General features: G+C 33.7%; 1 protein-coding gene across 2 annotated transcripts in view; it reads right to left on the bottom strand.

Moving 5' to 3' along the window:
* Window positions 1–391: 391 nt before the first annotated feature.
* LOC150103903 (LIM/homeobox protein Lhx3-like) overlaps window positions 392–17,163 on the bottom strand; it is a 138,952-nt gene continuing 122,180 nt past the window's right edge. For both annotated transcript variants that reach the window (XM_090396639.1, XM_090396638.1), the window contains exon 5: window positions 392–1,409. In XM_090396639.1, coding sequence (XP_090252765.1) covers window positions 925–1,409 — 485 coding nt within the window. In that variant the 3' untranslated portion in view covers window positions 392–924. The remainder of the gene's footprint in view (window positions 1,410–17,163) is intronic.

The following is a 17,163-nucleotide window of genomic DNA, read 5'->3' as shown; positions in this document are numbered from 1 at the left end:
AAGTACGTACATACTTGTCTCAGAAGGAAACCAAAGTTCAGTTTCCATGTATTAAAACGGATATATTCTGAAGGTATGTCTGAATTTCCGTGGTTTTGGAATTTTCCAAGATTCTTGTGTTAATTATGTGATATTGTTAGTATTTTGGTATTCTCAACATGTGAGAAACATATTAATTAAGAGCCTTCTCCTTATTTCTTTGGTTTCAGAAGAAATTGTAATAGCGACTGTCTAAAATGAGTATGTTGTCACAGTGTCAAAATAAACAGAAAACAAGTACTACGGACAACAGACTACTTTATTGTGTTGTGGCCTCATAGAAAGATGAACATGATGACGATGACCAGATGATAACGTCTTACATCCAGGAACCAGCGACTCCTGTCCGATGGCTGATGATGAGAAGAGCCGCCCTCTGGTGGCCTAGGAAGAAAAACCCCGCATTTGTAACCAATGAGGAACCAAACTACAGCAAGGGAACGGTGGCATAATGAAGAAACAACAAAAGTGACATTTATTTGTAGGCTGGAACCTTGAGGGGCGGGAAGGGAAGGAATGGACGATTGTAGAGGGGGGGGGGAACTAGTACCACTTCTGGTCAGAAACGCATGGTACGTCTCTGAGCAGTTGTATTGGGAAATGACGTCTATAAATTATGTGTTCTGCCACCGGTAAGCGGACAACCAGGGCTTCGCACAAAACACAAAACAACACGATACGGATGGCACTTTGGAGGTGATGGTGGTACCTTAGTAAGCAGTCCGTCCAACAGTGTCCCTTCATTCTTCTTGTCTCGAGGAGCCACACATACACAAAAGCCACAGAGTGATCTTCTGACCGCTCCAATTCATGACTAGAAATCGATTCACACTATGTGGTCCATGACTTATTACGCTGCCTTCTTCTTCTATCAAAGAATCTCTCTCAATAATGGGCCACGGAGGGAGGGGGATGAGAAGTTGTCATGCTAGATGCACCACCGTCTACCTCGTCTAACCAGGAAGCCGGGCTCGGCGGGAACTCCGGAAAGGTCATGTTACTCCGGTTGGTCGAGAGATCAGTGGGTTGAGGAGGTGGAACACCTGCGACTGACCCGAGAACCCGCGCAGGCTGGAGGGCTGCAAGGGGTGATATCTGTCCATTCTGACCCGGGACGGTGGTAGGGACGTGACCATATGGGCCCCCTATCCCGTCTCCGTAGTAGGAAGGAGGGTAAGGGCTGTGGCTGCCAGCGATGTACGGAGGAGTACCAGGACCAGGATAAGGATGTCCAGATCCTAAATACGTCATCCCATTAGGTCCGTGAGAAACTGGAGGTGAGTGACCCAAAGGGGTGTCTTCTCCTACCATCATGGAACTGGATAAAGAGCTTCCATATTGTTCGGAGGTCCTCATGTCGTTGACTTCATCTGAAAGGGAAAGAAAAAAATATTTCATTAGCGATCAAACTCTGTAAGGATTAACTGCATAAATAATCGAAAATGTCGCTAATATTCTGCTATACTACAGCGCTCTGTTACTCGGAAGTTATTCTACTTTACTATTCAATTGTAGCCTTTAGTCGCTGCAGGCGTCCTTTTCTGTAGAACACCCACTACGGCGACACAAGATGTCAATTCACTGGCGCCTTCCCTGCTGTCATGACGTCATCTCATGCTACCTCTGAATGTGTCAGAAGATCGCGTCGTTATTAATTTAATTAAGCAATTTGTTTGATAAACGTTGTCCCTGGCTTTGTTTAGTCATTGGAGTGTCGCAGTTTATGACCATTGTTTCCGGCAGTTCCTTCCTCTCCCCGCTGAATCCATAAAGGGAAACACGAGGTTACAGATAATTACAATCGTTTTCTCAAGGGATAACGGAATACAACGAATCATTTATTAAAGACTTTTAATTTTTGAGATGCTATAATATAAAATATCTAAAGCCAAGTCAAGGAATTTTGTCAATTTACACAAAACATCTACAATGAATTAAAACATTACAGTAGACAGTACTATTCGGATTATTAATAAATTTTTATCATTAATATTTGAAATAGGTGTCTTTATATTATTTTTATTTTTGCAATCAAGTTTTAAAATTTTAAGTGATTTTATATAAAATATAAAATATTATTATTCATAAAATAATATATTTGAGACAATCTTGTTGAAAAATTTTCAAAAATATACTTGTTAAAATATTACATATATATGACTAAGGATAAGGTATGCGATGGAATATCAGCATTGACACAGTGGAATAAAAAAATATTGTATAGGATCTCAAAAATCGATTCACAAAATAAAATACGTAAAACCTATTATATTCGTTTATTTTTGTTCTTTTATTCTACTCAGCTACATATAATCTAGTTGAAACGGATTTTTATTGAAATTTAATATTTTGACTCAATTTTGCCAGCCAGATTAGTTTTGCTTTAAATTGAACCATGCAACAGGAGACAAAATATTTCAAATAAATAATATCAAACATCTATTCTGGATGGATCGATGGAATTTAATGAAATTCGATATTTCGAATCCCTATGAAACTTTGTCTAGTCAACTCAATTTTGGTTACACGAAACTATTGTTATTGGCAAGATGATTTCACTGCCAGGTGTCCACCATCCTGCTTAATGGATCGGAATTAGCTTGAGATGTTAGGTCTTCTAGAGCAAGATTTCTGAATTATCTTACCCTTAGCCCACCAATGGTGATAAAGTTTACAAACTTTCGTGAGTAGAATTCATATAGAAATATTCCAAAGAAAACATCCTACAAGGCTTTATTCTCTCATTCTTTCTCTGATCATGCGACCTCCAAAAACCTACTTTTTTTTCCTTCTTCATGTGTATATCAGTAAATCCACCTTGTTTGTTGTATTCGCCTTTGTATATTTAATGTTATTTTGATTACTTGTTGTATTCGCCTTTGTATATTTAGTGTTATTTTGATATTTCTCTTGACGAAGCGTATTAAAAGCGAATTACGTAACATGCCAACTTCAAGAATTAATAATGAACAGCAATGGCTCTAGAGAAAATGCACCACCACCAAATGAAAATCCTTATATCCTTATAAGGACTGGCTTATTGACAATTGACAATTGACATTTTATATTGACAATTGACATTTTATATTGACAATTGACATATATTCTTTAAGGGTGAAGCAAAATGCTTTTCATATTCCCCGCTATCTGTCGTGGTTACAGTGAGGGTAAAATTTACGAGCAGTTTGCTCGCCCTGAATGGGCATGGAGATTATGTATTGCTATAGGAGGCTAATATAGTTTTTGGTCTTCTATATTTGAATATGTCCGTTGGCTCGTATGCTGCAGCTTGTTGAACCAAATCGTTGGGATGTGTGGACGTCTTTAGAAAAAATTTGGAAGCTAAGGATTGTAGATAAGAGAGAATATAGGGAATATTTGTGTCTCTGTGGAGTTGGCTGTTTCTAACATACCACGGGGCGTTCAAAATCATTCTCAAGCACTTGTTCTGCACTCGCTGTATCTTAATAATGTTAGAATTAGAGGTGTGGCTCCGGGCTGGAGAGGCATAGGTGATTATAGGACGAATCGTCATCTGGTATAGCTGCAATTTGATTCTGTTGCTGAGTTTGCTATTTCTATTAATTAGCGGGTAGATCTGAGCTATGGAAGGACTGGCTTAAAACATTTCTTTCTTATTTTAATATTAATACATTTATTTAAATATTTGGTGTATTTAGTTTCTTTAATAAAACATTTTTTGAGGCTGTTTTCTATTTAAGGTTTTCAGAATTCAGTGTATTTTAATTGATTAAATAATATAAAAGAGTAAAATTTCTTAATATTTTTTATTATAAAAACTATAGATTTCTTTAACGTAATGTTATGATTTCTGTTATGCTCTATTTTAAGATTATGGCAATGCAGATGACAGAGCGCTGCACCTGTTGATTTCAAGTAGCATCTAATTTTGCTGGTAGATGGCTCTTTTAATAATGGTAAGTGAGCTACGCTGCAAATATAAATCTGTCGGCTCCCTAAAGAGATGTCTGAATAAGAACAACACAAAGGGAAAAATGAAACAAAATCAGTCCTGAAAATAAAATGAAAATGAACATAGTACTAAAAATCAAATGAAATCACGAGCCGTAGAATTCCATAGAATATTCCTTTCCCCATCCTTAGAAAGAATGAAGAGGAACCAAAGAAATAAAGATAGAGAGAGAGAGAGAGAGAGAGAGAGAGAGAGAGAGACGTGAAAGGAAACAGATAACTGTAGTATGTAAGACTGTAGCAATAACTACTGAATAAGAAATAGCGCAATCATCATAACTTTACTGATAAAGTGTGTTCATAAGTTGCTCATTGATTGACAATTTATTGTAATGTCAAAAATCTGCAAATTCCAAATAAGGTCACTAGATGGCATTAAGCTTAATGTTGAATGACAATGTACTTTCACTAATTATGAGAGTGTTTTTATATTTAATGAACTGTACATTGGATCTGAAATATCGGCTATAAATATATATTACTCATTGTCATTCAGATATATTAATTCTTATATAAGAATTTCATTATTTATCCAAATCAGTTATCCAACTAAACATGCACTACGCAGGCGTATTCATTAACCTTATAAGTTCTGCGCATGTGTTTAACCTGAACATCGATCATGATACGCAGCAGATTTCATATGCAAGTTTTATATTTCTTTTGTAAGGTTGCAATTTACATAAAGTTATATTCTTTTTCACTTTCTTTATTTATGTTTATGTTCAATAATATAAATATATTATTATTATAAAATTACAAATAGTATGCAAGAATAAATATATTCATGGTATGCATTAATTGAATGATTATGTTTATATTGCAGCATTGTTCGTTTTTGTCAGACTGTTTTAATGACAATTTTCGTGTCTGCAAAGCATTGCAAAATACGTGACTCAGATAACATCAGCAGCTAGATCAATTTGATTTTTCAGTTAATTTCCTTCATTCAGCAACCAGTATCTAAATATTAGTGTTGCAAGCTTTGCATGATCTATACGAAATGAAAATAAGCTCGCAAACAAAATGTTCTTCAAGAGTAGAATAAAACAGGCTTCAAACTGAAAAGTAAAGAAGCCATATGGATTGAGAGTTTCCGCATCCAGTGGAACTAAGAGGAGTAAACTAGCTCCATCGCATCTTTTTAAACAGAACCTTCAATGAAAAGGAAGCCAGTCAATTCCCAAATACGTGGGAATAGACCATTCGGTAAATGTTAGTGATAACAGGCGAAACCTTGTAAAGTTGTCAGGCAGATGGAGAAAAATCTGAACAGTTTCTTTCGATACAGACTGTGACAACGAAAGATAAAAAGAAAAACACATACCTAGCAGCAGGAACATAAAGAATGGAAGATCTAGTCTGAGTTGTTTCTCCATTAGTTTCTAAGCAGCGTGTTTTTGGAACAATATTACCAAGCTACTATGTAAATTGAATCTCAAATTTAGCTGACGAAGTTAAGAAAGATTTTTGCGATGTCTAGCTAGTGACAACGCAGAAATCGTAATTATGAAATTTTAAAAAATACACGATCTAGCAACTTTTTTTAGAGTAATGTTTATAATAAAAAAATACCTCTACGAATTCTCTTTGTTTTTATTCTTTGAATATCTTCTTTCGATGGTATTAACTGAAAACTATAACGTACAGTTATTCAAATCCATTCCTAAAAAGTTGCATTTTTCCCCTTGTAACCTCAATACAGAACTGCCAACCAAATTTCTTTTATTCATAAAGTGCTCGTTGTTTTTTAAAACAAGGGAATACTTCTTTAAAATCCCCACTTAAAATAATAAATTCATATCCGAACAAGTCTAATAGATTTTTTAAATTTAAATTAATTTTGTATGCATCGGAGTCGTCGTGGCTTGAAGAAAATGATAACGAAAAAAAAATAATAAAACTTCATTAAAAAAAAATAGAAAATAAAGAAAATTTTCATCGCAGAATATTTTTTAGGAAATAACATTTTTGGCAAACATGTTTTCATTGGAGGGAGTGCCATTTCCGCTTTGATGTTTTCGCTAAATTCTTATCATTAGCAAAACTCGATTTAATCTCTGTCAACGGTTTTATTTATTTATTTTTTAATTCCTTACCACTATTTTATATTCATGGCACGGTATAACATCATAATGCATCCTACTTAAATATTATTTCTCTTTGTTCTTTTTAAATAATATATCTGGAAAATAATTGCTAGTAAGTGCATTCGCTGATGTTATTGATTTATTTGAGTGGATAGATTTAAATTTATAGCACTCATAAAGATCTTTTTAGATTTATTCATATCCATGAAAGGATGGAAATTCAAAACACATTAGTACCATGAGTACTAATGTGTTTTGTATAGGAGTAGGGCAAGAGTTTAGATCAGCCAGGAATACTGCTTTATAGCAAGGTCTAAATTAGAAGCTACTTGTACTGTGTTAATCCGGATGCCCTATTCTAGATCGAAACAATACTGAAAAATTACTTCAAAAGTGCCAAAAATACGCTAACCACTCGGCCAACCAGGCCGACATTATGAGATAAATCATGACGCTGTATGCGTGCTATTTTATTTTGTGCTGATACTGATATTCATACTGATACTGAATAGTGTTCACAGACGTTTACTTGATACGAGTATCTATTAGAGCGCCATCTGTTTCTCTCGTGCGTTTCAATACTTCTGCAACGCAACAAGTTCACCTATATTATAATCTAAACTTTTAATTAGATTTTTTGTAATTTAATAATGTAATGACTTATAAGATAAGATGATAATGATAATTTTTTCCCTTTAGGCATTTCCGACCCTGGGTGACTCTGTAGGCAAGTATTCTTGCCTACAAAGTGTTCCTGGTGAGATTTTTACAAGTTTTTTTTTTTTTTATTAAATCCCCTGTTTTATTAAATCCCACATATCCCCCATTTTATCTGGGCTCAGGATCGTCATATGGCTGGGACATATTCATGACTGTAATCCACGTGTGTGTGTGTGTGTTCACGGGGTCGGTTTTCCTGTTCTCGGGGACGAAACACCCGAGTTTCCGGGCGAAAAAAAAATCCCTATCCCAGTACGATACCGGCTGATTCACCTTTCGTCGAAAAAGGCCAGATAAACGTTACTCGCATCACTGACGGAAATCGAACTCAGGTCTTTCTGACCAAAGGGCTTCGTCTATACTGACTGAGCTACGGAGGCTCTTTTATTATAAGATAATATTTAAATTCATATATATTTTATATCAACAAATAAAAATATAACTGAATTTATTTGCTTCATTTGTATTTTAAATGTTTGTAATAATTTTTTTCATATTTAGTTATAACATATTTTTAAAATATACATAAAAATATTATTTCCATTTAGTCATTTCATTGATTCGCTGAACTGTACCCTTGAAGGGTAATGGATGGCAATGCTGTAGCCAATGAAGTTCTAACTGAGACTCGACTATTGCTGTTACCCTTCTGCCATGATCAGAGCTTTAGTAGCGCAATAACACCTTATTCCTACACTGTCCTCTACAGATAACGGGGAATATGAAAAGTATTCTTGCTTCACCCCTTTAAAGCCAGTCCTTTTAAGGACTTAAGGAATGGATAAGGAAAAGGAATGATTCATTAACCCAGAATCAATTCATTGATTTACTGACCAAGAATCCAACTGCTTATCTACAAACTGATGGCTCGTGCTATACTCACTTATGCTTCTCCGGCTTGGAGCCATTCTGCTGATGCAACGAGTGCAAAATAAATGCTTTATGGTTCATAAGAAATGTGCAACTCCATCGGGATACAGATGTCCCCTATATTTACACTTTCCTGCAAATTATAGCGACAAAGTTCTTTTCAAAAGCATCTGTACACCCCAACAAATTGGTTAGGGTGTATAGTCAACTAGCTGCAAATTACGAAACAACGGATTAATTCAAACATAAAAGATCAAAAGCCATCTTAAACTCCAATTCTGATTTAATATTCAAGCCCGCTGAGGGTGAGCAATTTCCTAATAATTTTTTCCACCCACTGTTTCCCTATCAGCGGGGAGTATGAAAAGCATTTTGCTTCACCCTTTATGTCAGAAATGTTAATCGTAATGATTCACTAACTTCCCGTGTGGTGGCCGGAATAAAAATAGCTTCACTGCAGTCCATGCATGTCGTACGAGACGACTGAAATGGATAGCAATGCTGTAGCCAATGAAGTTTTAACTGAGAGTCGGCTATTGCTGTTACCCGCCTGCAGTGATCAAAGCTCATAGCTCAATAACACCCTATCCTTACATTGTCCTCTACAGATAACGGAGAAGATGAAAAGCATTCTTGCTTCGCCCATCTAGCCAAATTAAAAAAAAAAAAATTAATTTACTAACTTCATGAGGAGGTTTAACCTTCACTTAATACGAAACTCTCACTGCATGCTAAACGATCCACAATCTGCATGATCTTGACTAGAAAATTTCATGCGATCTGTGGGACGGGAGTTAAACGGTCTCAGGTGGAAAAGCACTTCAAAACTTGGCAAACCAACCTTAAGAACACAAGCAATACATCTCCCCCCCCACCCCATAATTCTAAATAATCTAACCCTTTGGCTTCTTTGCTGAGATAAAAACGAGTTTTTGAAGTGTTACCTCCATATGAGATCAATTAATTCATCCTCATTTGAAAAGCCGATATAAAGAACCTCTTTCTTTTCCATTGAACACAAGTTTACCTTGACAAATGCGTAAACTTATCAACATATAACAATTAGATGTTAATTATTTATCTATAAAATAATAATAACATAATTTATTATAATTAATCAATAACGATGCAAAAATAATAATATATACTTTATTAAGAATAATTAACAGTTAAATATAAAATAATACTGCGAAGTAATTATTAAGAGTAATTAATAATACTACGTATTTTATGAAAATAATAAATAATCTCAGTTTATTAGCCTGCTTTATTTATAAAATAATAACACAGTTTATTCAAAGAGAGAATATTCAGTAATCATTATTTCTTCATAGCCAGACGCATTTAAAATTCTAAAGTTTCGAAGCTGTCTAAGAGCTTACCAATACAACATTCGACATCGGAGTTGCCTTGGTATTGCTATACTTAAGAGATAATACTTTCCCTAGAAGATTGTATATTCGTCTATTATTATTAATTCTTTATTCATTTATTAATTAATAAAGAATTAATAGATCAATAAGAACAATATCGTAGATAAAATAATTTGTGGTTCTTAGTTAATTTTTTTTTTCCCACTGGACGTTTACTTATTAAACCTGGGCATCTTGCTTTTATGTCGCATAATTGCTTTTATGCCGCTTAAAATAAACAAACCTTTTCGATTGTTTCGAATAGTCTGAAAAATACTATTTGATCTCTAACATTCTTCTACCCACTTATGTAGTAAAAGAAATTTTATAAGTAGAAAGAAATTTTATTATTAACACAGTAAATGCAAGTTAAATTGGTAGCAATTGGCTACTCTCCTTGGGTATCGTCTATGTTATGATGCGACTAATTCATGTTCCGTCTACATTGCCTCCTAACGCTAAGTCAGCTTTCCATAAACACTTACCCAAAAGATATTTTGATATTTATTTTAATCTTATTAAAATCTACGAACGCTAAGTATTTTCGAAAAATTTTATTAACAGCGTGTATGAAATGAATAAAGGATACAATGAGGATAGAATATAATACCTAGAAACCAATGCGGTTAGAACTCTCATGCAAGGATGATGGGTGATGTACACAACAAGCAACGTACACTAAATGGAGAGTGACGGAAAGAGCGATGTGGGACGAGAAGATACTGTAGAAAATGCAAATTATACGAGACAATAATTAGAGTTGCGATATTGCATGGGGGAAGCGATATAGACGCTCAGACGGCTAGGAGAGCAACATTTAAAGGAGGAGGACACAAAGATCATGAATGGAACCTCCGTCGAAATGAAGATACAAGGAAGCGAGGCGGAAATGACGAATCTCTCCGTAAACTGGAAGAGATAGTCAGTTAATGAGATAACAGTAATTAGAAGGAACAAATCAGAAAGGTTATTCGAATGAAAATAAACGGAACTATGAAAGATCCGTAAGAAATAATGGGAAAGGAGTAGAGATATGCAGAAGATGGAACGAATATGAGAGACACAAAATGGACGTGGATGATCCGAACGGGATACATCTACAGATTTGCTGTAATAACAAATTCTAGACGGTCGAACCTGGATCTTTTCAACCAAAGAACACAGTTGTGGTTCTCTTTTATTTTTAAGTATCTCATCTATGGTCAAGAATGTTCTTCAGTTAGGAGGCGACCAAACGGGTTAACGACTTTTAATATTTTTTGTGATCTTTCCAATGGAACCCACGAGCTGTCTTAATTTCTATGTGAAATTCTTTGACCTTTAAAGTGTCAACCTTTAACTCTGAAATAGAAAAAAGTTGACGTCGCAGGGTTGAAAAAGGTTAAGTACGAAAAGTGTTTCATAATTGAAACAAAGTGGTTATTACACTCCTCGATGAGCACAACCAATTTCCATATTAAACTGTACGCTGTAATATTAGTAAGTAGGTGTTGTGACATCTGTCAGCGCGTATCATACTACCAAGCTTTCTATTTTTATCGTTGGCTTTGTTTCAAGATGTGGAAGGCTGTCTTTTTATTGCTAATTTTTTTCAAGGTTTTCCGGTTCCCTCTTGAGACTTCTTAAACTACTTACAAACAAACGTGTGTTGGTGGTGGCATACAACACAGGTTTTCACCATTTCGTTAGTTGTCATTTCCCAATTTTAACAAAAAAATGCAAACGAGTAAATAAATAATAATAAAAATGAAAGAAATTGGTTATTATATAGCCATATTTTTAGATCTTTTAATAAAACGTTTTAATTCATGTAAACTATTGTTGCGTATTTTACCGACAGTTTACTTCGTATAAGTCCTTCCCCGCAGGAACGAATTTCACTGCTCCAGTCATTTTTTGCCGGAAATCTGGCTTCCCATGTCGAAAAAGTTAGACACCACGAGTGGAACAAATCTGCTTTTCTTCACTAGCTTTCTTTTGGGATGTACTATTCATTCTCTTCGTCACTAAACCAAATTTTGGAGGATAGATAGTATCCCCCAACGGCAGACAATCCATTGTGTAACAGCAATTCCATTCTTGAAATGAATTCATACATACAATCCATTGTTTGTCAAAAATTGTACGGTGGAGAGCGTAATACGGAAAGAAAAGTATAAAGCAATAAACAACAAGTTTTATTTAACCCCAAAAGCAAAAGATAATCTACTTGAGTTATTATCTAGGGAAAAAAGTTGATAAATTTCATCAAAAGAACCAAAATATTTGAGGCTCTCTCTATATAATATAATAAACTTCATCAAAAATTCATGTGTTTCTGGAACATGAATTAGTATCCTTATAAGGACTGGCTTAAAGGGGCGAAGCAAGAATGCTTTTTATCTTCCCCGTTATCTGTAGAGGACAGTGTAGGGATAAGGTGTTATTGAGCTATTAAAGCTCTGATCATGGCAGAAGGGTAACAGCAATAGCCGATCCTCAGTTAGAACTTCATTGGCTACAGCATTGCCATCTATTACTCTCCAAGGATATTAATCCTAATACCTCCTAATTAGTATCTTATAGTCCTTATAAAGACTGGCTTAAAATTAGTATCTCCAAGCATAATAATAATAAATAATAATTCATTCATTATAATTAATGGTGTCTATATATTCTAAAGAAATTTTAGTGAATAAAATTAACTTTTCAAAATATTTACACATATTTGAAATAAAAATTAAATTAATGATAAAATTATAAATATATTTAAGAAATAATAGAATATATCTCAAAGGAATATTTGTAATTGCTATCTTTGCTGATTTACAATGACTTGCATATAGGAAACTGTAATAGCAAACGAACTTATTTTTACGATTCTAAGTAAATCCGTCAAGGTAATTTTCTGTTAAAAAGCCCAAGAGAAATCAAACTAGTAAGTCGAATTTAGAATCTAGTTTTAATTAGAAGCTGAATGAACACGATGTCTCAAATCACATCAGAATTTGTTATAACAATGAAGTCGCATGTGAATTTAGAAATAAGTTAAAGACAATTAAAATAATTTTGATATTTGCATTTTATTGCAGTAAATTTAACATAAGTCATTTGAAACTCTTACAGGAAAGATGTAAACAGTGCAAACTTAAGAATGAACAATTCAAATTAATGGTAGACAACAATATTTATCGTAATACTAGTAATTTTTATTAGCGAATGAAATCAAGAACTAAATACGACTTTGTTATGTTTGTTGTATTGTATTTGTTTATCCGAAGCATAGCATTCCACTAGACTAAAAATATATCCCAATTTTTGCAGATACAGCAGGAACTAATTACGATTCTCTTATCCCTGTGGTAGACAGAAAATTGCGACAGTTCACGATGCAAAATATAATTAAGCAAGTACGACGCCTCGCGCCCATACATATACAGTTGCTGTTTTGCGCGAGCAGTTAAATTGCAGAATATAAAACAACAAAAATGGTTGTTTTACACTCTTGTAGAAAACAACTGTTAATTTAGAGTTTATCTACAAATGAAAGGCACCGTCAACATCTTAAGTTAAAGAAACATACAAACTTTTGTTTTTCAAATTAAAAAAAAAAAGAGGTAAAAAAAAAGCCACACTAGGATTTTTATTCTAAACTCTTGTAGATTCATAATAGTTGAGTATATTGGAATGATGCCAAAAGCTTATAACGTAAATGTAAATTTAAGAAAACAGACACACAAACCTGCCAGATTGGCTAAGAAGCACAAAGTAATGTGAAGATAAATGTTCATTTTGCAGCTGCAGATCTTTTGTATTTAGAGTAGGAGAAAAATCAGTTGATGCATTGGTTAAACCACTAGAGAGAGGGGGAGAGAGAGAGAGAGAGAGAGAGAGAGAGAGAGAGAGAGAGAGAGAGAGTATAAATAAGAAAAGCTTTAAGAATACAATTGAATCAACGTTGCAGTAGAAACACACACACAGAGTGAGGCAAGCAACTGGAGCCACACTTGCATCTTAGGTAGACGGAGCCACTTCAAACACAAAGAGAGAATAGCGGACGAATCTGAGTTTTTATTCTTTCGCTCAAAAAGAAAGAAAGAAAAAAGCCTAACATATTTTGTTCGTTTCACCTCGAGAAGTCATATTTCTAAGCTATAATGCAATAAACTCAGGATTTATAAGTAAAAATTTAATAAGACGTATAATCTAGCCCTGCATTCCGAAATAATTTCAAGACAATTGTGGAAGGAAGATGGTAATGATAAGAAACAGGGGGAGGGGAAAGGCAGACGGATGTGAAGCATTTGTTTTCTTTTGGATGGCTCGGTTTGTCTCGCAAATGGAAAAGTGCAGATGAGGATAATGAGTTAAGAAATTAATAGTAAAGCAGTTGACAGGTAGTATATGCGGAGAGATAAAAGAGTGAGAGAAATAGCAGAAAAATAAATGTGAAATATCTTCCGGCCGTTTTCGTTATTATCCTAATAACAAATACGGTAATTTAATATTTTGTTTTTCACTTATATAGATACTAAAAAAGGTCATTTAAAAAATCCGTATCCTAAATCTGTATCCTAAATTCTACTCTTGATAATATGCTAAAAGTTACTAAAGCCTTTTAAAATTGGCAAGTTTTCGTAGAAGAATTTGCCCAAGTGTTTATTTTTTTCTTATATTTCGACGCCATTATGAAACTAACACTTACTATGCTAAATGTGGCTCAGCAGACCAATTTTATGTTAAATAAAAATAAGGAGGAACATTTGTCCCAAATGCAGGCAGTTTCTTTCTGTTTGCCTTTTTGCCAGTAATTTATATTTATCACCTCTACTTCATCCTAATGTCATCCAGATGGTTTTGTTACATAAAGAATTTAAAGAAATAACAGACAGTCATTCAAAATATGAACTTTATAAGAGGAATGCATCACAGAGACTCTCATTTGTTTGATATCTCCAAAAAAGTTCACCTTCTTTTCCAAATTGGACTAATTTTAGAAGGAAGATGGAGTTATAGCCAAAATTTAAGGCACTTCGACGTTGTGGCTTACACAAGAATTTTCTTATTTAAATTCATGGAAACATCCGTATTGACAAGTCTTGGGAACGGAAATGAGCTACTATACGTAAACTACAATTGTAAAGAAATTATTTATTTTATTTTATCTTATTTTAAATATTAATATTACCTACGAAAGGTTGGCAACCTATTGCACGTTTATATATGTATATATATATATATTATAAAACGGCAATTTTTTAAATTCATTTTTAATAAAATACGGGATTAACTGTCCTATCATGAAGAATCCAAGTTACTTGGCCGTGGGAGACCAAAGAAAGAAAGATAAGAATATAGAAGATATATTGCAGGTGTAAAAAGGACAATTAATAGACAGATAGTAAAAATTAACAAAGGTGATAACCACTGTGTACTTATATGTTCGTGTTTACGCATTCACACGTGTTTGGCTAACGAGGGCTAAGACAATATTCGGATCAGTCGATACTTGAGTTTAGATTTGGATGTTTAGGATCCAATGCCATTTCTAAGTATTCCCAAATTCTTCTCTCGGTTATGTCATAGGAAAGGTAAGTTCAGACTTATCCCTTAATACTTGATGTTTCATTGTCAAAGCGTCCTGCGGGGTCAGCTCACGAGAGCACATGTGATGACAAAGCTGAGGCCTCACTCCTTTCATATTCTATATCTTGGATGTGTTCTTCAATGCGTTACTTGATTGATTTTTCTGTCTCTCCATAAGTAGAGATTGTCTTCACCGTTCGATATTTATAGGTTTCAGGTTAATTTTTGTAAAGAAATTACGCTTGGAACGTGTAGCAAACGACTATCTCTTTACAAAGGACACAGATGACATTTTTTTTTTTTTCCTAACATTCTTCATCCACACCAGCATCTTCTTTAGTAACTATCTAATTATAGAAATACTTTAGGTAAAGAAAGGTTTTAAAAAATTGTTTAAAACTACTGAATAATAATGGAAAACGGTGAAGATTTTCTCGTTTATATCTCCTATCAGCTGCTATGAAGGGATAGGTCGTTGATGGAACAATTTGTCTGATGTCTTAAGCGGTATAATTAGTGATTTATAAGTAGAAACTGAGGCTGAATTTCTGGATAACATCACCGGATTTTTCAATTATTCTCGGAGAAGACATCGTTACTGTAGACCAGACTATAAAATGATTGTCAGTGGTGGCATAGACAAATTTGATTTACATCGTTTTTCACGAGTTATAAGTTTATGATGCTCTTTTAGTCTGGTTTCTTAGATTCGACGATTCTGGTCTATGTTAAGACTTGCTGTTAAGTGACATTGATTTTGTAAACAGGCTATTTTTGGAAAATATTCATGCTATTTGAATATCGTAAAAACCTTTACAACTTTTGCATTAGTTTGCGAAATGCTTTAAAGTTTATCTCTCAAACTAAAGACACACAGTACTGATTAAAATACCATCCATGACTAACAGAAGGACAAAGTCCTTGTATATAATAACTGTATTGAAATAAGACTTTATTTATTTATTAGTAGTACTAACAATGTAATAACTTCTAAACTGCTTTCTTAGGATAGCTATTCTAAAATAAATAAACTGATCGAGAAGAAAATAACGTTCTATTATTTCTTTTGTTCTTTTAGAATGCATATGCGCCGTTTCTTAAATCATGACCTTATTAAAATTTCGACTAAGAGAGGTAGAAAGATTTTGTGTGAAGATAATAACCAAGTGTGGTTTAGTTCTAATAGATTCCTAGATTTATACAGCTTTCTGGTTTTGTTTACCCAAAATATCTGCTGAAGGTAATTTTTTATTACTTTCTTTCTAACTTAATAGTAAATAAATTTTATTTTTTGATGACATCTGTTGAGTAAATAGTTTAGTCTTATTATTACCATGTTTTAACTATATCATCGATATTATTCTCGAAAAAACTTGCCTAAGCATTGACTAAGTTAATGCTTAGTCAATGCTTAGGCATTGACTTCCATGAAAAGAAAACGGATCATTGTATCTGTTTTATGTATATTTGGTAGGCCATACATATGTGGTGTTAAGGGAGGGTTTTATTATTATTCTGTCCAAGTTTGCATGTGAGTTTTGAGTGAATTGGTTTTCATATGATTTAACCCAGTTGTCCCACTGGTTGGATAAAGTCATCTCATAATAGAGCTTTAATATATATATATTTTTTAAATTGCGTCATCGTTTATATTCACGATGGCAGAGCAGAATCATCACCTCCATCTACTTTCATAATTATTATTTTTAAAAAAAAATTTTTTTAGGTACATGATTTCAATTCCAGAGTTGTTATGTTGCCTTTTGTATTGGTCTGATTAAGAGAAAACAGAAAAGAGAAAACTCACAACATGTTTTAAGCCTACAGAGCATTAGTACGACTTTTTTATTTTATTTTTTTATTAATTTATATATTTTTTATATTTTATACATATTTTAGATAGTCTAAAAACGCTGCTTAAAAACCAAAATGAAACTTTTTCAAGTCACTATAGACCTCCGATAAGCAAGGTAGGTAATGGTGGTACACCTAGAAGCGAAAGCTATCTCTCACCTAAAAATTAATTTACTGTCGATGCAAAAATTTGCAATGGTAAAACTTTTTTTTTTTGGACAAGATGTGCAGTATAATACATTAAATAATTATAAGCTGGTTGAAATAAAAATTACGATCCAACTTCTCGAGTTACTACAGCACCATTGAAGAGCTACATTATAAAAACAAAACAAAACGATTTTTTAAAAATGATATTTCAGCACATTTATTTATTTAATTTGTTTTTGTTTTTTTTCTAAACGGTTTTGAAGTAAATGAGATAATGCCTTTCTAGTTAGTTATAAAACTAAGAAGAAAGGCAATACTCCTTTATAGGCACATCACCGTCAAATATCTAAAACGAAATAAGGTAATTTTAGGGAGGGGGGGAGAAAGGAAATCCTGTTTTGCCTTTTATTTCCCAGTAAGCGTAGGCGTACTTTTTTTAACCCCCAAACTCCAGTAATTTCATAAACAAC

This window comes from Typopeltis vanoorti, chromosome 8 (assembly GCF_054136105.1).
Source record: "Typopeltis vanoorti isolate ZY-2024b chromosome 8, IOZ_Tvanoo_1.0, whole genome shotgun sequence".
In the NCBI taxonomy this organism is placed as follows: domain Eukaryota; kingdom Metazoa; phylum Arthropoda; class Arachnida; order Uropygi; family Thelyphonidae; genus Typopeltis; species Typopeltis vanoorti.
The sequence above is the reverse complement of the archived record's forward strand: the minus strand, read 5'-3'. Positions and strand labels throughout refer to the sequence as shown.